The sequence below is a fragment of the Rosa chinensis genome, chromosome 7, assembly GCF_002994745.2.
Source record: "Rosa chinensis cultivar Old Blush chromosome 7, RchiOBHm-V2, whole genome shotgun sequence".
NCBI lineage: Eukaryota > Viridiplantae > Streptophyta > Magnoliopsida > Rosales > Rosaceae > Rosa > Rosa chinensis.
The window spans coordinates 5845500-5867500 of NC_037094.1; the positions used below are offsets into that span (position 1 = coordinate 5845500).

General features: G+C 37.7%; 1 protein-coding gene and 1 long non-coding RNA gene across 2 annotated transcripts; both read left to right on the forward strand.

The window, feature by feature from the left end:
• The first annotated feature begins 6284 nt into the window (after window positions 1-6284).
• Window positions 6285-8238, forward strand: LOC112175476. The gene is made up of 2 exons (XR_002926461.1): window positions 6285-6344; window positions 7284-8238. It is a non-coding gene; the product is annotated as an uncharacterized LOC112175476 (long non-coding RNA).
• A 9664-nt stretch (window positions 8239-17902) lies between these two features.
• Window positions 17903-20069, forward strand: LOC112180122 (glycosyltransferase BC10). Its single transcript, XM_024318627.2, has 2 exons — window positions 17903-18670; window positions 19073-20069. Exons 1-2 carry the CDS (start codon window positions 18113-18115, stop codon window positions 19727-19729), a joined length of 1215 nt encoding a protein of 404 aa, XP_024174395.1. The 5' UTR covers window positions 17903-18112; the 3' UTR covers window positions 19730-20069.
• Window positions 20070-22001: the final 1932 nt, after the last annotated feature.

Sequence of the window (22001 nt, forward strand, 5' to 3'; positions counted from 1 at the left end):
CAGATCCAAACCCACTTTGTCCCATACCCGAGTACGACCGAATTTCTCTTGAAATTGACCGGGTACATAATTGGGAGGTCCCAATTGTTGATTCATCCTACTCCTCTTTCACACCTGAGCCTACGGTCAAGCTTAAGAGGGCTGAAAAACCACCATCACCACCACGAGGTTCCGGCGAATCAAATTCATAAAGAACACACAGATGCTAAGCTGTGTGAGATGCAGAAATCTTTGAAGAGCTCAATGGATACCTTCATATCTGAATTCAAGGAAGAGCTACAGTTGTTGAGGGGTTTGTCGCAATCTCCGGCGAGCCAAGTTGATACTCCACCGTCATCAACACCCAAATTAATTGCAGCTACAACTGAGGCTTTGTCATCACTTATTCCTGCTAATAATGGTATTATTCATAGAACCCCTGTCGATTGTGAATTGATTTTGTCTTCCACTGATATGATATTGGGATTTAGTGATAATGCTAGTATGAATCATGTTGTGGGCAGTACACCTACTGCTTCAATTACTACATTAGTTTGTGGTGATCAAAGTATGGAAGTTGTGGGAGGTGTTAATTGATAGGAGCATTTTAATGCGACGTTTTACTTGCTTTTCCCTACATTTCTTGCGTTATTTCCTTATTAAAACCCTGTTTAGGAAAGTTTTTATTCTTTGATTGGGAAAGTTCCTATTTGTAGAAAGTTTATATTTTTGTAGTTTCTATTTATCATTTTTAGTAAGTTTCCATTTTCAGTTTAGGAAAGTTGCCATTTTTCAGTTTAGGAAAGTTTCTATTTTTCTTATTAGTTTCTATTTTCAGGACCTCCGAGCTAAAAAGTGGAAATGAACTCATAAATGGAAAGAGGAGCTTGCGAACACCAAGGGGAGCAAAGATGAAGGTACATTGGAGTAGATGAAAATGGAAATGTACTAAAAGATCAATTTTACACATATTCCTACTCCGGCTAGGAGAAACCAAGCCAAGCAAAGAAGAAGGAGCGGCCGCCTGACCAAATGAACTTCAAATGAGTTAAAACCTTCCAGATCCATTCTAGACACCCAAAGGATCATTTCTTATGAAGAGTGCCAGAGCAAAATATGAGTGGAAGGCATTCAAACAATCAGCCCAATTTTCTACATAAGCAAAACCGGAAAACTGGACCTGTAAGAGGTCCAGCAGCATTTCCGGCCCAACCACATGGATTGAAGCTCTGAAAATTTGTCAGGATGATCTATACTCATAGTGGAACATTTCATATGAAGAAGTCGAAGGCATATAATGAAGTTTTGTTGGAGAAATAATTGAAGGAATAAAGGGGCAGAAACTGACCTGAAAACAGCTCAACACCACATATTCATGTTTCCCACCCACATGAAGAAAGCTAGATGCTTTTCTCTTTTTCCTTGGATATATTTTTTCTGCAATCTCTTTAATAGATCATCATCACTTCCATGTTGCTGCACCTTCATGCTTTGCTTTCATTTCATCATTTCTCTTTCTTTTCCATATTCTACAAATCACTTTCATACTCCACTTTCATTATTTTTCTTCCACTCATCATTTCACTCTTCTTTTTCTTCCCTATATAAACACATTCTCCTCTCATTCTAAAACATATTCCTTCATCCATCTCATCTTATTTGTCTCTCCATTTTCTTTCCATTTTCCTACACATATCTTCCTTCATCCATCTCATCTTCTTTGTCTCTCCATTTCCTTTCCATTTTTCTCTCCATTCTCTAGTTTTAAGTTTCTGCATTTTTAAGCAAAGAGAAGAAGAGAAGAAGAAGCCATGAAGCCTCCTAGCCGTCATCATCCACCTTGTGCCGTGATAGTGAAGTCTTGCTTTAAAGATTCAAGATCAATGTCTCAAGCTCTTCATCATCCACTCCCTTCATGGTGTAATTCTATCTTTTTCCTTGTAATTTCTTTTGGTTTTCTTTGTTTAGATTTGTAGAACTATGAATTCTAGTTAACAAATAATGTTAAGGGCAAAGTTTAAAGCCCGTTTATATGTTTTGAGATAAAGTTGTGATTTCTATATGTTGATTTTTATGTTGCTTTATGATTAATTGAGAATTTTCAGATTCATATATTGTGATTCAAGAGTTGCTTATGTGAGTTTGTTTAATTAAATTTGCATTATAGATAACTTTTGTATTTTAATCTTATGTGGTTGCAAACACGTAGGGTTTTGATATGAATGGTGCTAGGTTTAAGAACATGAAATCGACTTTTCGTTTTGTGTAAACTTGAATCAAAGTAGTAAAGGTTTTGTGCAAAGACCGAATTTAATTAAAGAGGATTGCAATTAGGTGGACTTTTCCATACTAAGTTGTACACTTGAGTTGATAGCCTTTCTCTATGTGTAATGCGTTAAACATGACATGATTGACTAGCTTTCTAGGGTTTGATTGCATGTTTAATAGGATTAATCTAGGTGCTTTCACTTAGATTAATTAGCATTGAAAAGTAAAATATGGGAAATTGTTTGCTTTTAACGTTTCACATGATCAACTCCTCTCTCATGACTTAGATGAACATTATTAGGGTTTGAATCCATTTTAATCATATGTTTCGATTTTGATCTTTGTTCTCTCATTCCATTCGTATTTTTATGTTTTTGCATTTTAATTGTTTTCTTTACTTAATTTATTTTCGAAAAAACCAAAAACAAAATCCCCCCTTTTTTCGTTAATAATGTTTATACTTGTGAATATCTTTGTGAATATTATACTTTGTTTTAATTTTAATTGTTTAATTGTTTGACAATGACATGTGTACCCTCAATCCCCGGAATAGAACGATCCCTATTTACTTATACTACTAACGATATTTTCAGGGTTAAATTATGCGCTTGCTTTGGGCGCATCATTAATACTAGTTGGAAAATTGATAAAAAAAAGGTGTAATAGATGGATTCAACCCAGATGAAAGCAAGGAATTTCAGGAGTTTCTTTATGATAGCACTGATATTGATACTGGTTATATTGGAGATGATTCAACAGACTTGTCAGGCGGCAATTTTCCCCAGCCTACAATTAAACAACATATAGATAAAAGATCTATGTCAGCTGAGAGGGCTCCATTGCTTTCCAATGGAAATAGGGACTGTGCAATTGTGGCAGTTGATAAGATTGTTCCTTGTATCAATGGAGAACGATCTCATCCTATATGTGCTCAAGTTGAGAATATAAATGGGCAGGAGTCAAAGGAACTCTTGCATAGTTTTCCTTGTCAAAAAGAGTATGATATGAGATCTAAAGAAGATTCTAATGTTGAAATTGAGGTTAGCAGTGTGGCTCATAAAGGTGGGTCCAAATTGTTCCTAGTGGTTGAGCCGCTCAAACAAGAAGTTGTTGAAAAACTTGTTTCTGGTGTCAAAGGTGCACAAAATCAGCCTCCTCTTTGCATGTTCATTCAAATGTCAAAGCTAAAAGGGTTATCTCTCTATTCAAGGGTTATTCCTCAAGTGTTCAGTTGTCAGTTTCGTGACTTTATCTTGTTGAAGGCAAATCCTTGTTAGCCAACAACCTCGGCACAAATGGTTTCTTTCAGGTTTGACACTGTGATGATTTGCTTGCTGATTCCAAAGGTAAAGCCCACCTTCATTAATTGTGGGATGACTCATAGAAATTTAACTCATGCTGCTCCACCTAGTGTTTTTTGGTATGTTCAAATGTGCAAGGACATAGTTCTGTTACAAACCCGTGGTACAATAATCATTATAATTGAAATGGGTGTCATTTTTGAGAATATAATTAGAGCAATCTTTCAGCCAAGAAGTTTTTCTATTGTTGAAGCTATTGATTTTCTCCAAATCAATTTTGCTTTCTCATCTTGGGGGTACCATTCTTGTCCAGTGGTTCTAATGACTACAATTACTATTCAACCTATTGTGCACCTAACTTTCCATGCTTGCTTCTTGTTGATTCCTGAAGACAAAAGCAATATTGGCAAGAGCACTTCACTTCTTAAATTTCCATTTTTTACTCTGGTGCCACAACGTTTCTCTTAAAGCCTATCTTTGATTATTGCCTGCTGTGCTATTTGATAATATCTCTCATCACTCCCGTTGGAACATTTGCTACTAGCCTTGTTTTTTATTTTGGCGAAGACTTGCACATTAACAACTCAGATTCACAAATGGCTCACTATAACATGTGTTCGCTGCACGCAAAGGTGATATCACTACAATCTCACACCACTTGTACATGGGCATATTACCTAATTTCTTCTTACTGTGATCTTATATTTGTCTTGAGAAACTTCAAGGACAACATGGTACAAAATTTTGAGGGAGCTATTTCTACATGGGGTTGTTCTGAACACAAGAATGAAACAAAGATTATGTTGTTTGTGCCTCAAGTTGAATGTACAGTGGATGTTCTCAAGGCCTTACACTTCCTTTTCACACCAGTAGTTAATATTGCACATCAGGAGGCATGTGGTGCTATTGAAGCATATCACCTAGAGTTGAAAGTGAAATTGTTTGCTGATTCACATCTTGGAACACTCCAAAGAGTTCATTCGTTAGTACACAAGTTGACAACAGAGCTGCACTCAGGCTACGGGTTAGACCAATATGCTGATAAATGTGGTTCTTTTCAAAACGTCAATGAAGAATGTATTGCTTCTAAGTCTTGGCACAGGGTACTGCAAATTTCTGATTCTACTGTTACCATGGATGATAAAAGTCTTCTCTTTGCCAAGGTTTCAAGCCAGAAGAACTGTAACATTATACATCTAGTGTGGATTTTGGGATTAGAATTTTCCTTTTGTGACTATGTGTGGTCGATGCAAGGAAACATTTGCAAGCATGCCACCAAAATTAATATGATCTGTGAAAATCTTCAAGGTTGGCCCTATGCACTTACCACCATTGCAGTTTCTGAAATTTCTGAAATTTCACGTTTGGTTATCGCTGCAATTTTTTAGAAGACTTGTAAGCCGCATGTGTTCAATGGGCAACAGAGTTTTGGAGATCTTGTTTATGCAAGGATTGACTGGTGGGATGATGTCACTAAGTTGCTGAATGCGATGCTCACAAATAGGATATTAGATATTCATCAAGTGATGGAGGAGATGATCAAGGGAGACTGTGATGGCAACTCTAACTGGCAGATGGTGGAGTGTGTTTTTGACAAACTAAAATATGAGGAATGTGGGCTAGGAATGAGGTTCTACAACACTCTGATAGAAGTATTTTGGTGGTTAAGTCAGAAACAAAGAGCTGAGCTTTGCATATGTACCTCAAGTCCTCCTTCAGACACAAAAACATCATTTTCCGATGTTGATAGTGTTCGGTATAATGACACCAGTTTGGATGCAGCAAGTAGGACGATTGCAGCGACAAATGCTCTTTCTACCGTAGCGTCAAGGATAGTACCTTCCATCTTATAATCTCTGTATTCCAGCCATTTTGAGGCATCTATGAAAAATCAGTCTTTATCTTCTTAGTTTCTTTAGCTTTAATCTTAATTCCTTTCCTCTGCGATGTCATTCGATGGCTACGATTCAGCTTTGAAAATGACACCATGATAGGAGCATTTTAATGCGACGTTTTAACTGCATTTCCCTACATTTCTTACGTTATTTCCTTATTAAAATCCTGTTTAGGAAAGTTTCCATTCTTTGATTGGGAAAGTTCCTATTTGTAGAAAGTTTATATTTTTGTAGTTTCTATTTATCATTTTTAGTAAGTTGCCATTTTTCATTTTAGGAAAGTTTCTATTTTTCTTATTAGTTTCTATTTTTTTAGGACCTCCAAGCAAGTGGAAAATCTTGAGGAGGAAAATCAAAGTTGCAACCAAGTGGAAAATCTTGAGGAGGAAAATCAAAGTTGCAAGGAAGTGGAAAATCTTGAGGAGGAAAATCAAAGTTGCAACCAAGTGGAAAATCTTGAGGAGGAAAATCAAAGTTGCAAGGAAGTGGAAAATCTTGAGGAGGAAAATCAAAGTTGCAACCAAGTGGAAAAACTTGAGGAGGAAAATCAATTCAAGTTGAACAAGTGATAAACATGTGGGAAGATATTTTTTACAAATTTGTCTAACATATCTAGCCCTTCATTTATGTTCATCTCCACCCTCCATTCATCATTTTTTGGGCTATAAATACACTTCTCCTCTCACTCTCAAAACGAATTCCTTCATCCATTCCATCTTCTTTGTCTCTCCATTTCCTTTCCATTTTCTCTCCATCCTCTAATGCATTCAACATTTCAAGCAAGGCCAAGGGAGAAGAAGAATTGCCGTGAGCATCATCCTCCATCACCATCCTTGAAGCTTGCTTTCGAGATTCAAGAGACCACATCCTCAATTCGTTCATCTCATCTCCATCTCACGGTGTAATCCGATTCTCCTTTGTAACCTTTGCTTTGATTTCGTTGGTTTTGTTCTAGTTGACATATGTGTTTGAATGAATATTAATTTCTGGAATTTTATGATTAATTGAGAATTTTCAGATTCATATAATTGTGATTCTAAGTTGCTTATGTGAGTTTGTTCGATTAAATTTGCTTTACAGAAAACTTTTATATGTTTATCTTATTTGGGTCGACACTTATAGGATTTGCATGTAATTGGTGCTAGGTTTAAGAACATGAAATCGACTTTTCGTTTTGTGTAACTTGAATCAAAAGTAGTAAAGGTTCTGGACAAGAATCGAATTTAATTGAAGATGATTGCAATTAGGTGGACTTTTCCATAACTAAGTTGTACACTTGAGTTGATAGCCTTTCTCTATGTCTAATGCATTAAACATGTCATGATTGACTAGCTTTCTAGGGCTTGATTGCATGTTTGATAGGATTAATCTAGGTGCTTTCGCTTAGGTTAATTAGCATTGAAAAGTAAAATATGGGAAATCATTTGCTTTCGAATGTTTCACATGATCAACTCCTCTCTCATGACTTAGATGAACAATATTAGGGTTTGAATCAATTTTAATCATATGTTTCGGTTTTTGATCTTTGTTCTCTCACTCTATTTTATTTTTATGTTTTTGCATTTTAATTATTTTGTTAACTTAGTTTTATTTTCGAAAATCCAAAAACAAAATCCCCCTTATTTTTGTTCACTTGTATATATTTATTCTTTATTTTATTTTTGTAAATAATACTTTATTATTTTAATTCTTTATTTGTTTATACAATTGTATATATTTATATTCTTTATTTTATTTTTGTAAATAATACTTTTCTTTATTTGTTTCACAATTACAAGTGTACCCTCAATCCCCGGAATAGAACGATCCCTATTTGCTTATACTACTAATGATATTTCAGGGTTAAATTGCGCGCTTGCTTTTAGCGACGTCACACCATTTCAGGCATTATATGGATATGAACCCTCTCCCATTATTCCTTATTTTCCCGGCTCTACATCAGTGGCTTATGTGGATCAGCAACTGAAAAATAGGGATGAATTGTTAGCTGTGATCAAAAGAAATTTGAACCATGCACAATCCAGAATGAAGGGGCTCTATGATAAAAAGCACACAGAGAGAGAATTTCAAGCTGGAGATTGGGCTTATCTTAAACTCCAGCCTTATAGGCAACACTCTATGCCTGCAAGTGTGTTTCACAAGCTATCTACCAAATATTATGGACCCTTCCAAGTGCTTGAGAAAATTGGAGAGGTGGCCTATAAACTGCAGCTTCCACCTTCAGCTAAAATACATAATGTATTCCATGTGTCACTTTTGAAGAAGAAGGTTGGTAATTCTGTTGTGGTGGAATCTCAATTACTCGCCATCCATGATACTTCCAATCCAAGGTGGGCACCAGAAGCTATTCTACAAACTAGAATGGTGAAAAGACGTGGTGAGGCTGCCACACAATGGCTCATACAGTGGTTTGGGACCTCCCCTGACGAGGCAACATGGGAATTTGCTCACGACATTATCCAGAGGTACCCAGACTTCCAGTTTTAGCTATGAAACTTGAGGACAAGTTTGTTTTGGTGGAGGAAGAATTGTTACGAGTCAACTTTGACTAGCTTTGATTGAATATAGTTGCCCGTTAGCATGGTTTGCACGTGGCCACTATTAATTAGGCAGTATTAGGTTTATTACAGTACGTACTCGGTTCAATTGTTGTTGCTTAGCTCAATTATTGTAGTTTCTGCTTTCTGCGATCTACTTGGTGGGATGAGACGTGGCTCCATCCTAACCCTTTAGCTGAGTATATATAGGATGTAATAGGGTTTCGGCAGCCATTGAATGAAATATATTTTCCTTTCTATTTTTCTGTTTTTACATTTCCAGTTTCTTCTTTAATTTCTTCGATACCCAGGGCTAGATCCTTATCAATGCTATCTACAAAAGAATCGACCCCCATGTATTTTCGTCCATTTATTCTAAATTTTTCAACTTGCTGTTTGGTCTTATAATTCACCCTGTTTAATTCTCGACGACCAGTTTCTATTTTTCCGAATACCAATTCACCACTGCTTCTACAATAAAAAAGTGACAGGTAACAAAACTTTAGACTTGATATCCCTAATATTTTAGTCCAAGATTGCACCACACCATACTCTTTCATAACCCATTTCATATCAATCAAGGCAAGGGACTCTCCATATCTTGCTACTGAAATGACCTTGCGTTCATCCGAGAAAGCTTCAGGCATCTCTATCTAGCTAAATATATAGTTCACTGGCCATATCAAAGAAGACAATGATGTTCTTGTCCTTGTCGAAATCTTGGCATTGAGGCCAATGCAGAGCATTATTGACAAAAACATATTTACGTGTAAACCATACAGTAGATCGCAAGGAAGCCGGAAAAGTAGTACTACTGAGACGCTTCCAAGAATTACGGGCTAATGAGTAGACCTCAACCTCACATAGTTTTGTCTCTAATAATCTATCTTCAGACAGTAGGATTCTTAAAACCTTATAATCATCACTCATTCACTCTCAGCATCATAGCCAAAAGAGTGAGTTTGTAGATAACTTGGTTGGCATACTCTCTGGGTTAGAGTGTGATTCTATGGGTGTGATTGAAGGGTTGAGGTCTTCTACCTACAAGCCCCCTTGGCCTCTGCGTGTTCATTGGCACAATTGCTTAGCTCGCCTTAATTCGATGCAATTTTATTGCAGTCATATTCATAGGGAAGGCAATTCAGTGGCAGATTGCTTGGCGAATTTGGGATTGGCCTTTCCTTCTCTTTGCTGGCTCCCTTCGCCTCCAATGGAGATTTTTTCTAAGCTTCGTAATGATGCCTTAGGAGTCCTCCATTATCGTTGATTTGGTTGGATTTTTCTCTTTTGTTTTCTTTTTGTGGGAGAGGTTTTGGTCTAGTCCCCCTTTCCCCTTTTGTATTTTTTCTCTTTTTCTTTAATTAAATCCGGGCGTGGGGCTGTGCCTCCCAGTTAAGCTGGGTTCCAAACCCCTTCATCAAAAAAAAAAAAAAAAAAAAAAAAAAAAAAAAGATAACTACTTGTAGACTGACTGATACTAAGCGTAGGCAAAATCACAATCTTTAAAACTGAAGGGTTCCAAATTATTGTGGGTACTTCGGAAGTCCTGGGCATGTCGCCATATGCAGGCATGTGAGGCCGTTACAAATTCCGATCAGACTACAGAAATGATTTCTGGGCCTGCCCTAAGTTTTCAGGGGCTCTAGGCGGAAAAAAAAATGGGGCTCCCCACCTTCAAATATATTCACAATTTTTTTTCCCACTTTAAAATTAAGTAAGTTATTAAGTTTACAGCTTTTTAATAGGCTTACAGGTTTCTATAAGAATACAATTGAGTAGTATAGTCACTTGCAACTAAACTACTAAAGTCCTCACTAATACACTCTGCCTTCATAATCCATTAAACCAATCCTCTACTTTTATAAAAGTTTGTCAGTTTGATCGACCTTTCATGTCTTGGTTTTACTTTCTGAATATATATTGTCAGTATTTCAGGAGCAAAAGGTAGCAAAGGCAACAAAACTTGCTATCTTCTGCACTTGGATTTTTTTCGCATCTCTGCATAATAGAGTATAGCTCTGTGGTTTATGTATCAAAAAAAAAATTCTAGCTTACATCCTGATACCACTATGGCACTAGTACCAGTCTACCATTATTCCATTAACAAATAACAAAGATGCACTTAATTCATAATTAGTTATAATCACTATTAGTTCAGAGTTCAGACGAATCGAATAAGAAGAAAAATAAAGAAAACAGACCCTAAAATCTTAATCATTGATTCATTGAAAAATATTTGAATTTGCAAAGAATACTTAAAGGCTTGCCTAAAGAAATTGTTGTGTTAATTAGTATCAAAAGATTAAAATCACTGGCTATTTCCTTCTTCCCAATTCTCAAATTTGCCATAAATTCAGAAAAATTAATAAAACATTACAAAGAACAGGAAAATAAAAGAATAATTGCAGATGATGATGATTATTGGCGACGATGAATCAATGATCTGATGATGAATTAGCTGCTAGGTTTTGAGAATTGAGAATTTGGATTATGGAGGTGAGGTAAGAACAAGAGAAGAAGTATAAAACGACAAGACATCGATATGGGCATATATGACATTTTTTTTTACATATATAAATATGGGTTAAATACTGTTTACTCCCTGAACTTTTTGGGAAAAAACAGTTCAGTCCCTCTACTTTTAATTTCACACGTTTACTCCCTCATCTCTCAATTTTTGACCAATAGGTCCTTTCCGTCCAATTTGTCTGTTAAGTGGCCCACGTGGCAGGAAATGAGACGCCAACTCAGCGCAATGTTGTCCAGGTGGAGTGTGAAATGTCCGATATGACCCTGGATTAGATTGCCCTAATTCAGTACCCGAAACCAATTCAGACCTAGACCAATTCCCATCCTCAAAAACCCTATTCTAATCGCGCTGAACCCAAAAATGAAAGATTCTTGCCTCCTCTCTGAACGCGACTCACCCCTCACCCAATACTGAACCCGACATAATCCTCTTCTTAATCTTCTATAATCGGGGACGAAACAGTAACCCAAATCGTTCCCCAGACATTTCGAAGCTGTCGGAGGGGGGAAGTATCGAGGTGGCGACATGGTTGGGCAAGACCGAGATCTGTGGGAACCTAGAACTGCAGAAGGAGACAACGCGGATATTCCTCATTATAGTGAGTATTTCATGTATTTCGGGTGACTGCTCTTCTTCGATTGTAACTGGAAAATGGGTATTTCTTTTGATTTCCAGTTCTAGTGTTTCGAGGGAAAAATTGGGGGTTTGTTTATGCAGTAGTTTGTGGGTTGTTTGTGAACTGATTTAGAAAGGATTGTGTTCTTGCAATGGTTGTTTGGATTTCTAGGGTTTGAATGAAAAAATTAGGGTATTTTTTTTTTTTTTCTGGAATTGGTTGTGGGTTGTTTGTGAACTGGTTTAGAAAGGATTGGTTTCATGGGTTAGGAGTTATAAGGTGGAAAGGGAATTGGGAAATTTGATATTGTTTGCTGTTGCTTGCTTTAGTTTTGAAATGTGATATTTAAGCGAAGACTGAAATGTGAGTGGTTGTTGAGAAAGTTAGGCATGGCCTTTAATATTGCCAAGTTGTGGGTGAGTTAACTGGTTTTGGTTTTAATATGTTACAGAAAGTGGTCCAAAAGATGCGGTAAACTATGACTGCTTTTGTCTGTGTCTCCCATGTGCTTTGAAGAATGACTTTCTGGTCTCTCGTGTGTAAACAATGACTTGTTTTGTCTTTGTCTCCCTCCCATGTGTGAAGAATGACTTTAAGACATTAAGCATACTTTACTTTTTACTTTTTGTTTGTCTTGTACCTATTTATTGAGGCATCTTTTTGTATGGTGTATGGATTATTTTTCTGGTTTACGATTACCTGGTTTAGGGTTTATGACTAATGGTTTTCATAATCTTATTGCAGCTCACCCAGACTATTTCACAGTCAAGGTGTACCATGGAGGATGCATAAGGAATGAAAGTTATGTTGGAGGGAAAGTGGATTTTTACGATAACGTAGATAGAGATAGGATGTCACTGGTGGAGGTAGATAACATGGTCAAGCAGTTGAATCCGGCTTATGCAGACCAAAGAATAGATTATTGGTACAAAGTTGGTGATGAAGAGGACACAATGATGAAGTTGGAAACAGATTTGGATGTGGTGATAATGTGTACAGCTATACCAACCTTTAGGTTAGTGATATTGTATTTAGACCACATGGAGCTGCATGGTGTATTTGGGGATGAAGATGATGACATCTTCATATATGAAGATTTCCTCTTTAGTGAAGGTAGGACCAGTAGTGTTGTTATAGAAGAACTACCTGATGAGCCTAGGAAGAAGCCAGGTGTTGTGATAAAGGAGCTATATGATGAGCCGAGGCCAAGTAGAAGTAAAGGAATAGTGATTAGAGAGCTTGAGGACAATGTACCAACTCAAGCAAGCTGTGTTGGTGGTCTGGATCCAAAAGAAAAGGGGAAACAGAAGCTTTTAGAGTATCATCCAAGTGGAAATGAGGAAAGAAGATGTGAACAAAGGTCAAGTGGATGGGGGCAGTCTAGTATGGGGCAAGGTCCAAGTAGTGTGGGTCAAGGGCCAAGCAGTGTGGGCCAAGGGTCGAGTGGTGTGGAGCAAACAAGTGGTATGGATGGGTTGATGCATGATGTGGATGTGATGGATTATTTGCAGTCCTATGGTGGTGGTTTGGATTTAGGAGATGAAGAAGCAGCTGAAAGTGAAAGAGGCAGTGATGATGAAGCAACAAGTGAGGATAGGGACTATGATCCTGAATTCGATGATGATGAATATGACCATTATGGAACTGATGAGGATGACTGGTTGGTGGAAGGTGAGATGGTAAAAGAGATGGAAGAGGGTAGAAGAAAAAAGGGTTTGAAGGCAGGAAACAGTAGTGGGGTAGGGCCAGGTGTCCAAGAGGAATTACTGAACTTTTCTGATAATGAGGACATGTTTAGGGAAGAATATTCCGATGATGAGAGGTTGCAGCATGGCATTAATTCTGATGGGGAATTGGAAGATGTGGGAATTGAATTTAATCCGGCCACAGATATGAAACATCCTGTCTTCAAGTTAAAAATGCAGTTTGCAACTATAAAAGTGCTAAGAGATGCCTTAAGGGAAATGGCCATTCAAGGTGGATGGGAGTATGTGTTCGTAAAAAATGACAAAACAAGGTTGAGGGTGGTATGCAAGGAGGAAAACTGCCCATTTTTCTTATTTGCTTCGAAGATGCAACACGAAAGTACACTGATGATCAAGGAATATGTGGCTGAACACAAATGCACAAGAAAGTTCAATAACAACATGGTTAGGATGAGATACTTGACTTCAAAGTTCAAGGACCAAATAGCACTTAATCAAGAGATAAGTCCAGGTATTTCTGATCAGTCTCTAACTGTTGTCATTAGTTTACTTTTCTGGTTTATTTTGTAATTGCTGTTTCTGGTTGATGTTGCAGATTCTCTAGCAAAGACCATGTCAGCCACCATTAAAGCAAAGGTTTCTCGGTCAATGGCTTACCGAGCTAAAAGGGCTGCTATGTTGGAAGTGGAAGGATCAATGAGAGAGCAGTATGCAAGGTTAAGGGATTATGGGAGAGAGCTTCAGAGGGTTGATCCAGGGACAACTATTGATATCAAATGCGACTACAACAATCCAGAAAAGAAACCTGTTTTTAGGAGGATGTACATTTGCTTGGGGGCATTCAAGAATGGTTTCAAGGCTGGGTGTAGATTAGTGATTGGGTTGGATGGAGCACATATAAAGAGTTGTTTTGGAGGTCAACTTCTGACTGCTGTAGCTTTGGATGCTAATAACACTTCATGGGTTGTGGGATATGCAATGGTAGAGATGGAAAGTAAGGATTCTTGGATCTGGTTTCTTGACCTTTTGGTGAAGGATTTGGATATTGACAAAGAAGGAGCAGGCTGGACATTTATTTCAGATAAACAAAAAGGTTTGATACCTGCTTTTGAGTTGGTTGTCCCAGCTGCCCGAATTAGATTTTGTGCAAGGCATTTGTGGACCAACTTTACCAAGCTGTTTCCTGGTAAAGTAATGAAAGATCAGATGTGGAAGTGTGCAAAGGCAACGACTTTGCCTTACTTTCAGAAAGAAATGGAAGAGATGAAGTCCCTAGATCAGGACGCCTATAACTGGTTGTCAGGTATTGAGGCTGTTTTGTCTTAACCTAGCCTATATTTAAATGACAATTATATGTGTATGTTTTAACATGGTTTTGATGTTGTATTCTGGCAGAACCCGACAGGCCTCCTCAACATTGGTCTAGAGCATACTTCACAACTGGTAACGATTGTGACATCCTCATAAACAACATGTGTGAAAGCTTTAACAGCTTCATTTTGGAGTCAAGAGGCAAGCCACCTTTGACTATGTTTGAAGAGATAAGGTGGAAGTTAATGAAGAGGAATCAGATTAGAAGGGATAAAATGGAGGCCTACCATGGAAATATATGCCCCAAGCCAAGGAATATTTTAGAGAAGAATAAGATCAAGGCTGCAACAGACTGCATTGCAACATTCAATGGTGGTCACAAAGCAGAAGTGGAGAATATTGAGGGATCCAAGAATGTTGTGGACCTGCTTGAGAGGACATGTAGTTGTAGGAGGTGGGATTTGACTGGAATCCCGTGTAAGCATGCCGTTGCTGCAATATATGGGATGAGGGAAAACCCGGATGACTATGTCGCATCTTGCTACCTAAAGAAGACTTATTTGAGTATCTACAATCACCTAATACAGCCTGTGAATAGCATGGATATGTGGTCAACAAGTGAAGATCAAGCTATCTTACCTCCGCAATATTCAAGGCAGCCTGGGAGGCCAAAAACTAAGAGGATTAAGGATGCTTCAGAAAAAGAGATAAATAGTGGTACTAAACTTCGAAGAGTGCAAAGATCCTTGAGGTGTAGCAACTGTGGCCAAGTAGGACACAATCTGAAAACATGTAACCGGCACTTGCCACCAAAGGAAAAGAAGGCTGCTGCTCTTTCTAAGAAGAGGAAGGTGAATGGTGAAGCAGGACAAGGTTCTGAAAATCAGGTATGCTGCACCATTACATTAGCAATTTATTTTTGTTTAGTGAACTACAAATTTAAATGTTATTGATATGGTTATTGTTGCTGCAGTCCAAGAAAGGCAAAACAGGTCCCTTGACTGCAAATGAGTTGAGGCAGAGAGCTAGAGAAAGAGCTGAATATCAAAGGGTAATATTACACTCTCAACAATTGTTTATTGGTTTTGTATTTGTCTACCCTACTTAATTGACTTGCTTATCTTGTTTATGTGTGTCCAGAAAAAGATGGCTGCATTGAAGGCATCAAGGTTGGCAGCAAACATGCCTGCTTCAACAAGGGGTAGGCCTAAGCAAGCTACAAGTGTTCCAACAAGCTCACGGCCTACACAAGCAACAAGTGCTCCAACAAACTCACGGCCTGCACAAGCTACATCTGCCACCACTAATTCAAGGGCTCCACAAGCTGTCGGGAGATCAAGCAACAACGTTGCAGCACCAACAAGGTCATCTCAGAGGCTTAGACAAAACTCAGGTAAAGAATATGGAAAATAGTTGTGTAATTGGACATAGTGTTAGCCTGCCCATCAGATCAATTTAGACATCCTTTTTTGTGCAACCTTTTGATGTGTCATTTGGTTGCTAGCTCTAATCTTTTGATTAGATGATTAGAGCTATATTAGATGCATACTTGAACAATTAATGAGGATGTAATGCTCTAATTTTTTGTTTTTGTTAAGTTAGAGCTTGGTTAATGGCTTGCTAATGCTGCAAAAACTATGTAGGGATTATGTTGCTATGGATTATTATGAATGGAATTGAATGGTATTCAAGTGTTGGAATTGTGGAAATGATGCTTGAAATTGTTCTTGTTTATGTGAGATTCATATTTACTGTTGCAAGTGTTGAGTTCATAATTGCAATTGTTAGATTTTTTTCAAAGTTCAATTTGTGGTATTTTGAGGTTTGGTGGGAAAATAGAATCAATTTTACAGGGATTTGATTGATGGAGAAGGGGAAAAATGAAGGAGGGTTATTCTGGACATTTTTCCAGTGACTTGGCATGCCAAGAGCTGAGTTGGCGTTTAATTTCCTGCCACGTGGGCCACTTAACGGTAGCAGTTAACGGAGACTGGACGGAAAGGACCTATTGGTCAAAAATTGAGAGATGAGGGAGTAAACGTGTGAAATTAAAAGTAGAGGGACTGAACTGTTTTTTCCCAGAAAGTTCAGGGAGTAAACAGTATTTAACCCTATAAATATATATAAAACTAGGTTTTATTTCAGGGGCCCATGAAATTTGGGGGCTATAGGCACAGGCCTGCTGGGCCTATACCCAGGGCCGGCCCTGCAGAAATCCACATCTAAATGTTCCGATGAAGGATATTTAAACTTGGTATAGCACTCATCTCCATCCAATATTGCGTCGTCTTTCATCACATACGACGTGCAACTACTCGCAGTGGTGTGCGCGCTTAGTAGAAGATGAACATGTCGTTTCGGTTGTTGTATTGACCTCTGCGCTTGAGATGGGTGTCAATGAAAGTGGAGTGTTGGATCATAGAGCTCCATGACTTGCACAACGTGCTGAATCTGCATAAAGATTTGGCCGGCAACCACAGCAGGATTTCGCGAATGATTTCTTCAGGAACAAGGTAGTGTGATATTGCTGCAGCTTTTGATTTTCCATTAATACTTGTACGAGTGGTTTCTTTAGGAAGGTAGTCGGACATCCCTGAAACCGAAAATGGTTTTTGGTGTGGTCTTATTTTCCTTGAACCAAGGTGGGGTTTTATAAGAACTCTAGTTCGATGGGACAAATTCAATTGCTAAGGTGTTTCGGCTTTTGCACTAGTAGGTTGAAATACCAATTCCCAAAATAATACTGATTCTTGATTGAGGCATACAATGATACAATCGATGGGCCATGAATTCGATCTTAGTTGGCTTTTGATCGATAAAGACGGTAAAGAGTAATTAAAATCCACAAATTCAAAATATAAATCACACTTTACATGATAAAGATGATCAAGTTGTTGCCGTCAAATTCTATGACTCCATCCACATGTAACTTTTGAGCTTAAATACCAAATTTGAGCCTAAATATTGGGACTGTGGAGAAGTCTAAAGTCCAGAGTTGGGTTCAAGACCACAAACGTATAACCAATACAGCAAAGCGAGTCAAAAACCATTGTTAAGTTTCGTATTGGTTTCTGACTTGGCTTTTGGAGTTCTTCTAAAGGCAATTGCAAGTGCTTTCATTCATAGTGAACATTCACATTGGGTTTCATTTCTTATTCTTCTTCTTCCTCGCTTGAAAACTTGGTAGGTTTAATAACTATGCTTGTACTTTTTCTAAAGAAACAAGAGGAGATGAAGCAATGTTAAACCTAGCTTTCATTCATAGTGAACATTCACATTGGGTTTCATTTCTTATTCTTCTTCTTCCTCGCTTGAAAACTTGGTAGGTTTAATAACTATGCTTGTACTTTTTCTAAAGAAACAAGAGGAGATGAAGCAATGTTAAACCTAGCTTGGGAGCTTAGCTTATACCAACTTGGTGACATTTGTGAGGAAACTCTCGGGAGTGTATTTCATGCACCGTCAGTGCATGGGTACTTGCAATATGAATGTATATAATTTTTTTGATATTAAAATATATAAATGAGTGAATTAGATGAGTGACTGTTACAATCGTCTCCAGAAACGCTCTCCCAAACTTATTTGTGACGTTATACCAAATTTTTAAGATCAATAACTTGAAGCCCAATTCCAAATCCTCAAACTAGTGGAATGGTGGCCATAAAAGTCAACTCTTTAATCAAGTATATTGTTCGAGTTATTAACTAGTGCTAATGTGGTAGGCTAGATCGTCGTAGTTAATGACCAAGACCCCTAAATATGTGCTGGCGAATTCGTCAACACTCAAACAGCACTCAAGAAACCCAAGAACGGACCAAAACACATGCATTGCATCTTAACTTTCGATTCAAGCTAGTGCATGTCCTAGAACTCCTAGCTGGGTACCTAGTATTTTAGTTTAAGTATCTACTCTAGCTAAGGTCGTCTTCTTCTGCCTAACCTCGTCTCCTCCAGTACTGCTCAGGAGCAATGGGAATTGGAGACCGAAAATCCCAACCAATTAGAAAACTTTTGGGTTCCTATTTACAGTTTTTTCATGCCTTTCATCTCGTGTTCTTTTTCATTGGTTTGTCCATTGGAGTCATGATCAGCTTATTCTGCAAAAACTTCATATTCAAATTGCAAACCACCTCAGATTCTGTCTCTTCGTTCACACTACCGACGTCAACATCACTGTCGCTGCTTCCGCCGCCACCCTCACCAGCGCCGATCCCTTTACTGGATTCCGGTGATGTCGTTACATCCGATGTTGAGGCACAGACACTTCTGGTGCACAATATGGATGATGATCTTGAGTTGTTTTGGCGGGCATCGTTTGTTCCGAGGATTACAGAGTTTCCCTATAACCGTGTGCCTAAAGTTGCTTTCATGTTCTTGACAAAGGGTCCTATACCTCTAGCCCCATTGTGGGAAATGTTCTTCAAAGACCATCAAGGACTTTACAACATATATTTTCACCCTCATCCATCCTATGTAGAATCGTGGCCCAAAAATTCTGTTTTCTATCGAACAAGAATTCCAAGCAAGGTTCGTTACTCTTTGACTCTCTCTCGATCTCTTTCACACGCATGTATATTAGTTATCAATTATAGATTGAGAAACTTTTCACTATGGGGACAAACGTCGCTAAGGCGCGTGTTCTCGCATAGTTCCTGGTTATGCCAATCGGTCCTAGGTCCTGATGGGCAGTGCTAATAAAGCAAAACCACCAAGCCAACAACGGACTGGCCGTATTCTTGCATAGTTGAATATCCTCTTGCACTTGTAGAGCCATTTATCTAAAGACTTTTCATAGGAATTTTGGGCGGTTGCATACGCGTTCCGCTATACACACTCTTATTAATTTTTAGTAACATATTTGACCACAACGAGCATTTCCGTCTTGTAACTTGTTTTCTTCTTCTTCTTCTTCTTTTTGCCTTATTACAGCAAGTTGAATGGGGAAAACCAACCATGATTGACGCCGAGAGACGTCTACTAGCGAGTGCCCTCCTTGACTTCTCTAATGAACGATTCGTGTTGTTGTCCGAGACTTGCATCCCACTATTCAACTTCACTACAGTATACAACTACCTCATGAATTCCAATAAGAGCTTTTTAGCTTCCTATGATGATCCAAGGAAAGTTGGCCGTGGCAGATACAATCCCCAAATGGATCCTACAGTAACAATATCAGATTGGCGAAAAGGGTCACAATGGTTCGAGGTCAACCGCAAACTTGCAATAGAGATCATATCAGATACCAAGTACTACCCCATATTCAAAAAGTATTGCAGTCCTCCTTGCTACATGGATGAGCATTACATCCCTACCCTAGTGAACATTATCGGCCCCGGTCACAACTCAAACAGGACCGTTACTTGGGTTGATTGGTCCAAGAGTGGTCCGCACCCTGGAAGATTTGGGAGGAATGGTGTTTCAGATGAATTGCTGAATCGAATAAGGTTTGGTACTAATGGTACCTGTGATGGTGATGTTAATACAACCAGTTCTATGTGCTTTTTGTTTGCTAGGAAGTTCATGCCGGACACTCTGCAACCTCTCTTGCAAATTGCACCCGTGTTGCTAGGTTCCATTTCTCAATAGTCTTACTAATATGATAAATCCGTATAGTCCTCTTTTGTTTTTACCTTTTTTTGGACAATCCATATCCTTCTTCATTCAGTTTATATGTTACTCAAACAGGACCGTTACTTGGGTTGATTGAGGGTTACATTTATACTTTTGCCAAAGAAGTCCATAGTAAATAGCCCAATTAGATATTGTAAAATGAGATTCATTTTATACGAGAAAAATGCTAGACTTATTACATGTGTATTTAAGATGACATGTTTCGTTACATATAAAAAACGATGTATTTAAGATTCATTTTAGGGCAAATTTCATTTTACCACTCTGATCTTTAGACTCTAAATCATTTGTGCCCCTGTACTTACCAATTTCAATCAATTTTGTCTAATCCTTAGCTTTCTTGCCAACTATTGTGTGATGTATTTTGAAATTGTAGTGACATATAATATAATTTTGCATGCCACATTAGTGAATCATCATCATACATGAGAGCCCATTAGACCCACATTTTCAATTTACAAAACACTTGACAAAAAAAACTAATGATTAGACATGATTAAATTGGAGAGCACATGAACACATGTGATGAAATTAAAAGTGCAGGGCCACAACTGATTTAACGTGTAAAGGTTGGGGAGGTAAATGAAATTAGCTCTTCATTTTATATGAGAAAAATGCTAGACTCTTCATTTTAAAGTCTCTTAGAGCATTTTTAGCATACTCTCTATTTTGGCTCCTTAGCTATTTTGGAGAGCATGTTTAGCTTTTTATCTATTTTAGTAGCTGCACCAGACTCCTAAGTGGCTCTCTATTATAACTTTTAGCTATGTCGCTCTTAAATATAGAGAGCGAGATGATGCTCTCTATAATTTAAAACATTCATTTTAAGTTATTTTATGTAATTTACAAATACATTTAAACTATTTAAAAAAATAATATAAGTTTAAAACTAGTTAAAATAGAGGGCATTGATGCAGACATATTTCTAAAGTGACTAGCTAAAATAACTTTTTAGCCACTTTGGCTAAAATTTGACTAAAAAATGGCTAGCATTACTAAAGATGCTCTAACTAACATCACTATTATGGTATTGTAACCATTGTGTGGAATAAATTGTTTGCATTCCTCCTAATTTACAGAGGGATTCAAATTATAATAAAGTAAAATGTCATAAAACTGACCCATCCTTTTTTCTTTTTTCTTTTTAAAGTACGTTCTTCAATTTTCTAACTTGCTTCAAATCCTCAAAATCTTAACTTCAACTTTGATGGATCTTGTCCATTGTGTGTGAATGGTAAATGGTAATGCCACCTTTAATAATAATACCAACTTATATATATACTAAAACAAAATGACCCCAACAAATTACCCGTTGGGTCACTGGGTAAGAGTTACTAGGTCATTGGGTCAGAAAATATTCACTGCTTTTTTATGTTTATTTCCACCGGTTAGATTTGGGTCGCTGGGTCAGTTTGTAGGTTAGGGAACTGACCCAGAGAAAAGTTATGGCTAGAAGAAGTGTTGTGAATGAGTCCATAATCATATTTACATTAACATAGTATTAATAATTCCTTCATATCTTCTTTTTACAAGCTTTGAACTTTATTGTGAATCATGATTTTGGTTAGTAGTATACTCATCTGTTGCTAATGACTTTATGCAAGCAACAACAATGATCATTGACTTATTCCAATCCTTAGCAACTGTGTATCGACCCCGAGCATATATGTCACTATTTTAGGCGGAGATAGGATTCCTATGATCACTATCTAAGACAAAAAATCTGCAAAGATTAATGTACCTCGGGCTTCATAGCTTCACTTTTCAATTGGTAGATATTGATGTGTTTTTTACTTACAAGTCATTTTTACTTGCAAAGAAAATATCTTTATTTTTTATTTTTTAAAGTCGACCAAGCGAGTGAAATTTATTTAATGAAAAGAAGGTTACAAAGAGAAAGGAGATAGGGCAAGCGTAAAAAACGCAGCTAACCTCCTATCAAAAGAACACAAATTAACGAAAATAGAAAATTAGGAAGACCTAAACGATCCCTATTACAATGACTCACCATAAAATCTGGAGTTGAATCCCACTAAGTGAAGCCATCTAATGAAGCATCATAGTTAGCAAGGCATCAGCAGCTTGATTGCCTTCATGAAAGATATGGCTAGATTTGAAATGCATTTGAGGGATACGATGCAAGCAATTGCTCCACTGCACACGAAGCCTGCAAGGCACCAAATGAGGAAAACGGAGAAAAATGAGTATAAAGGAAGAATTTACCTCC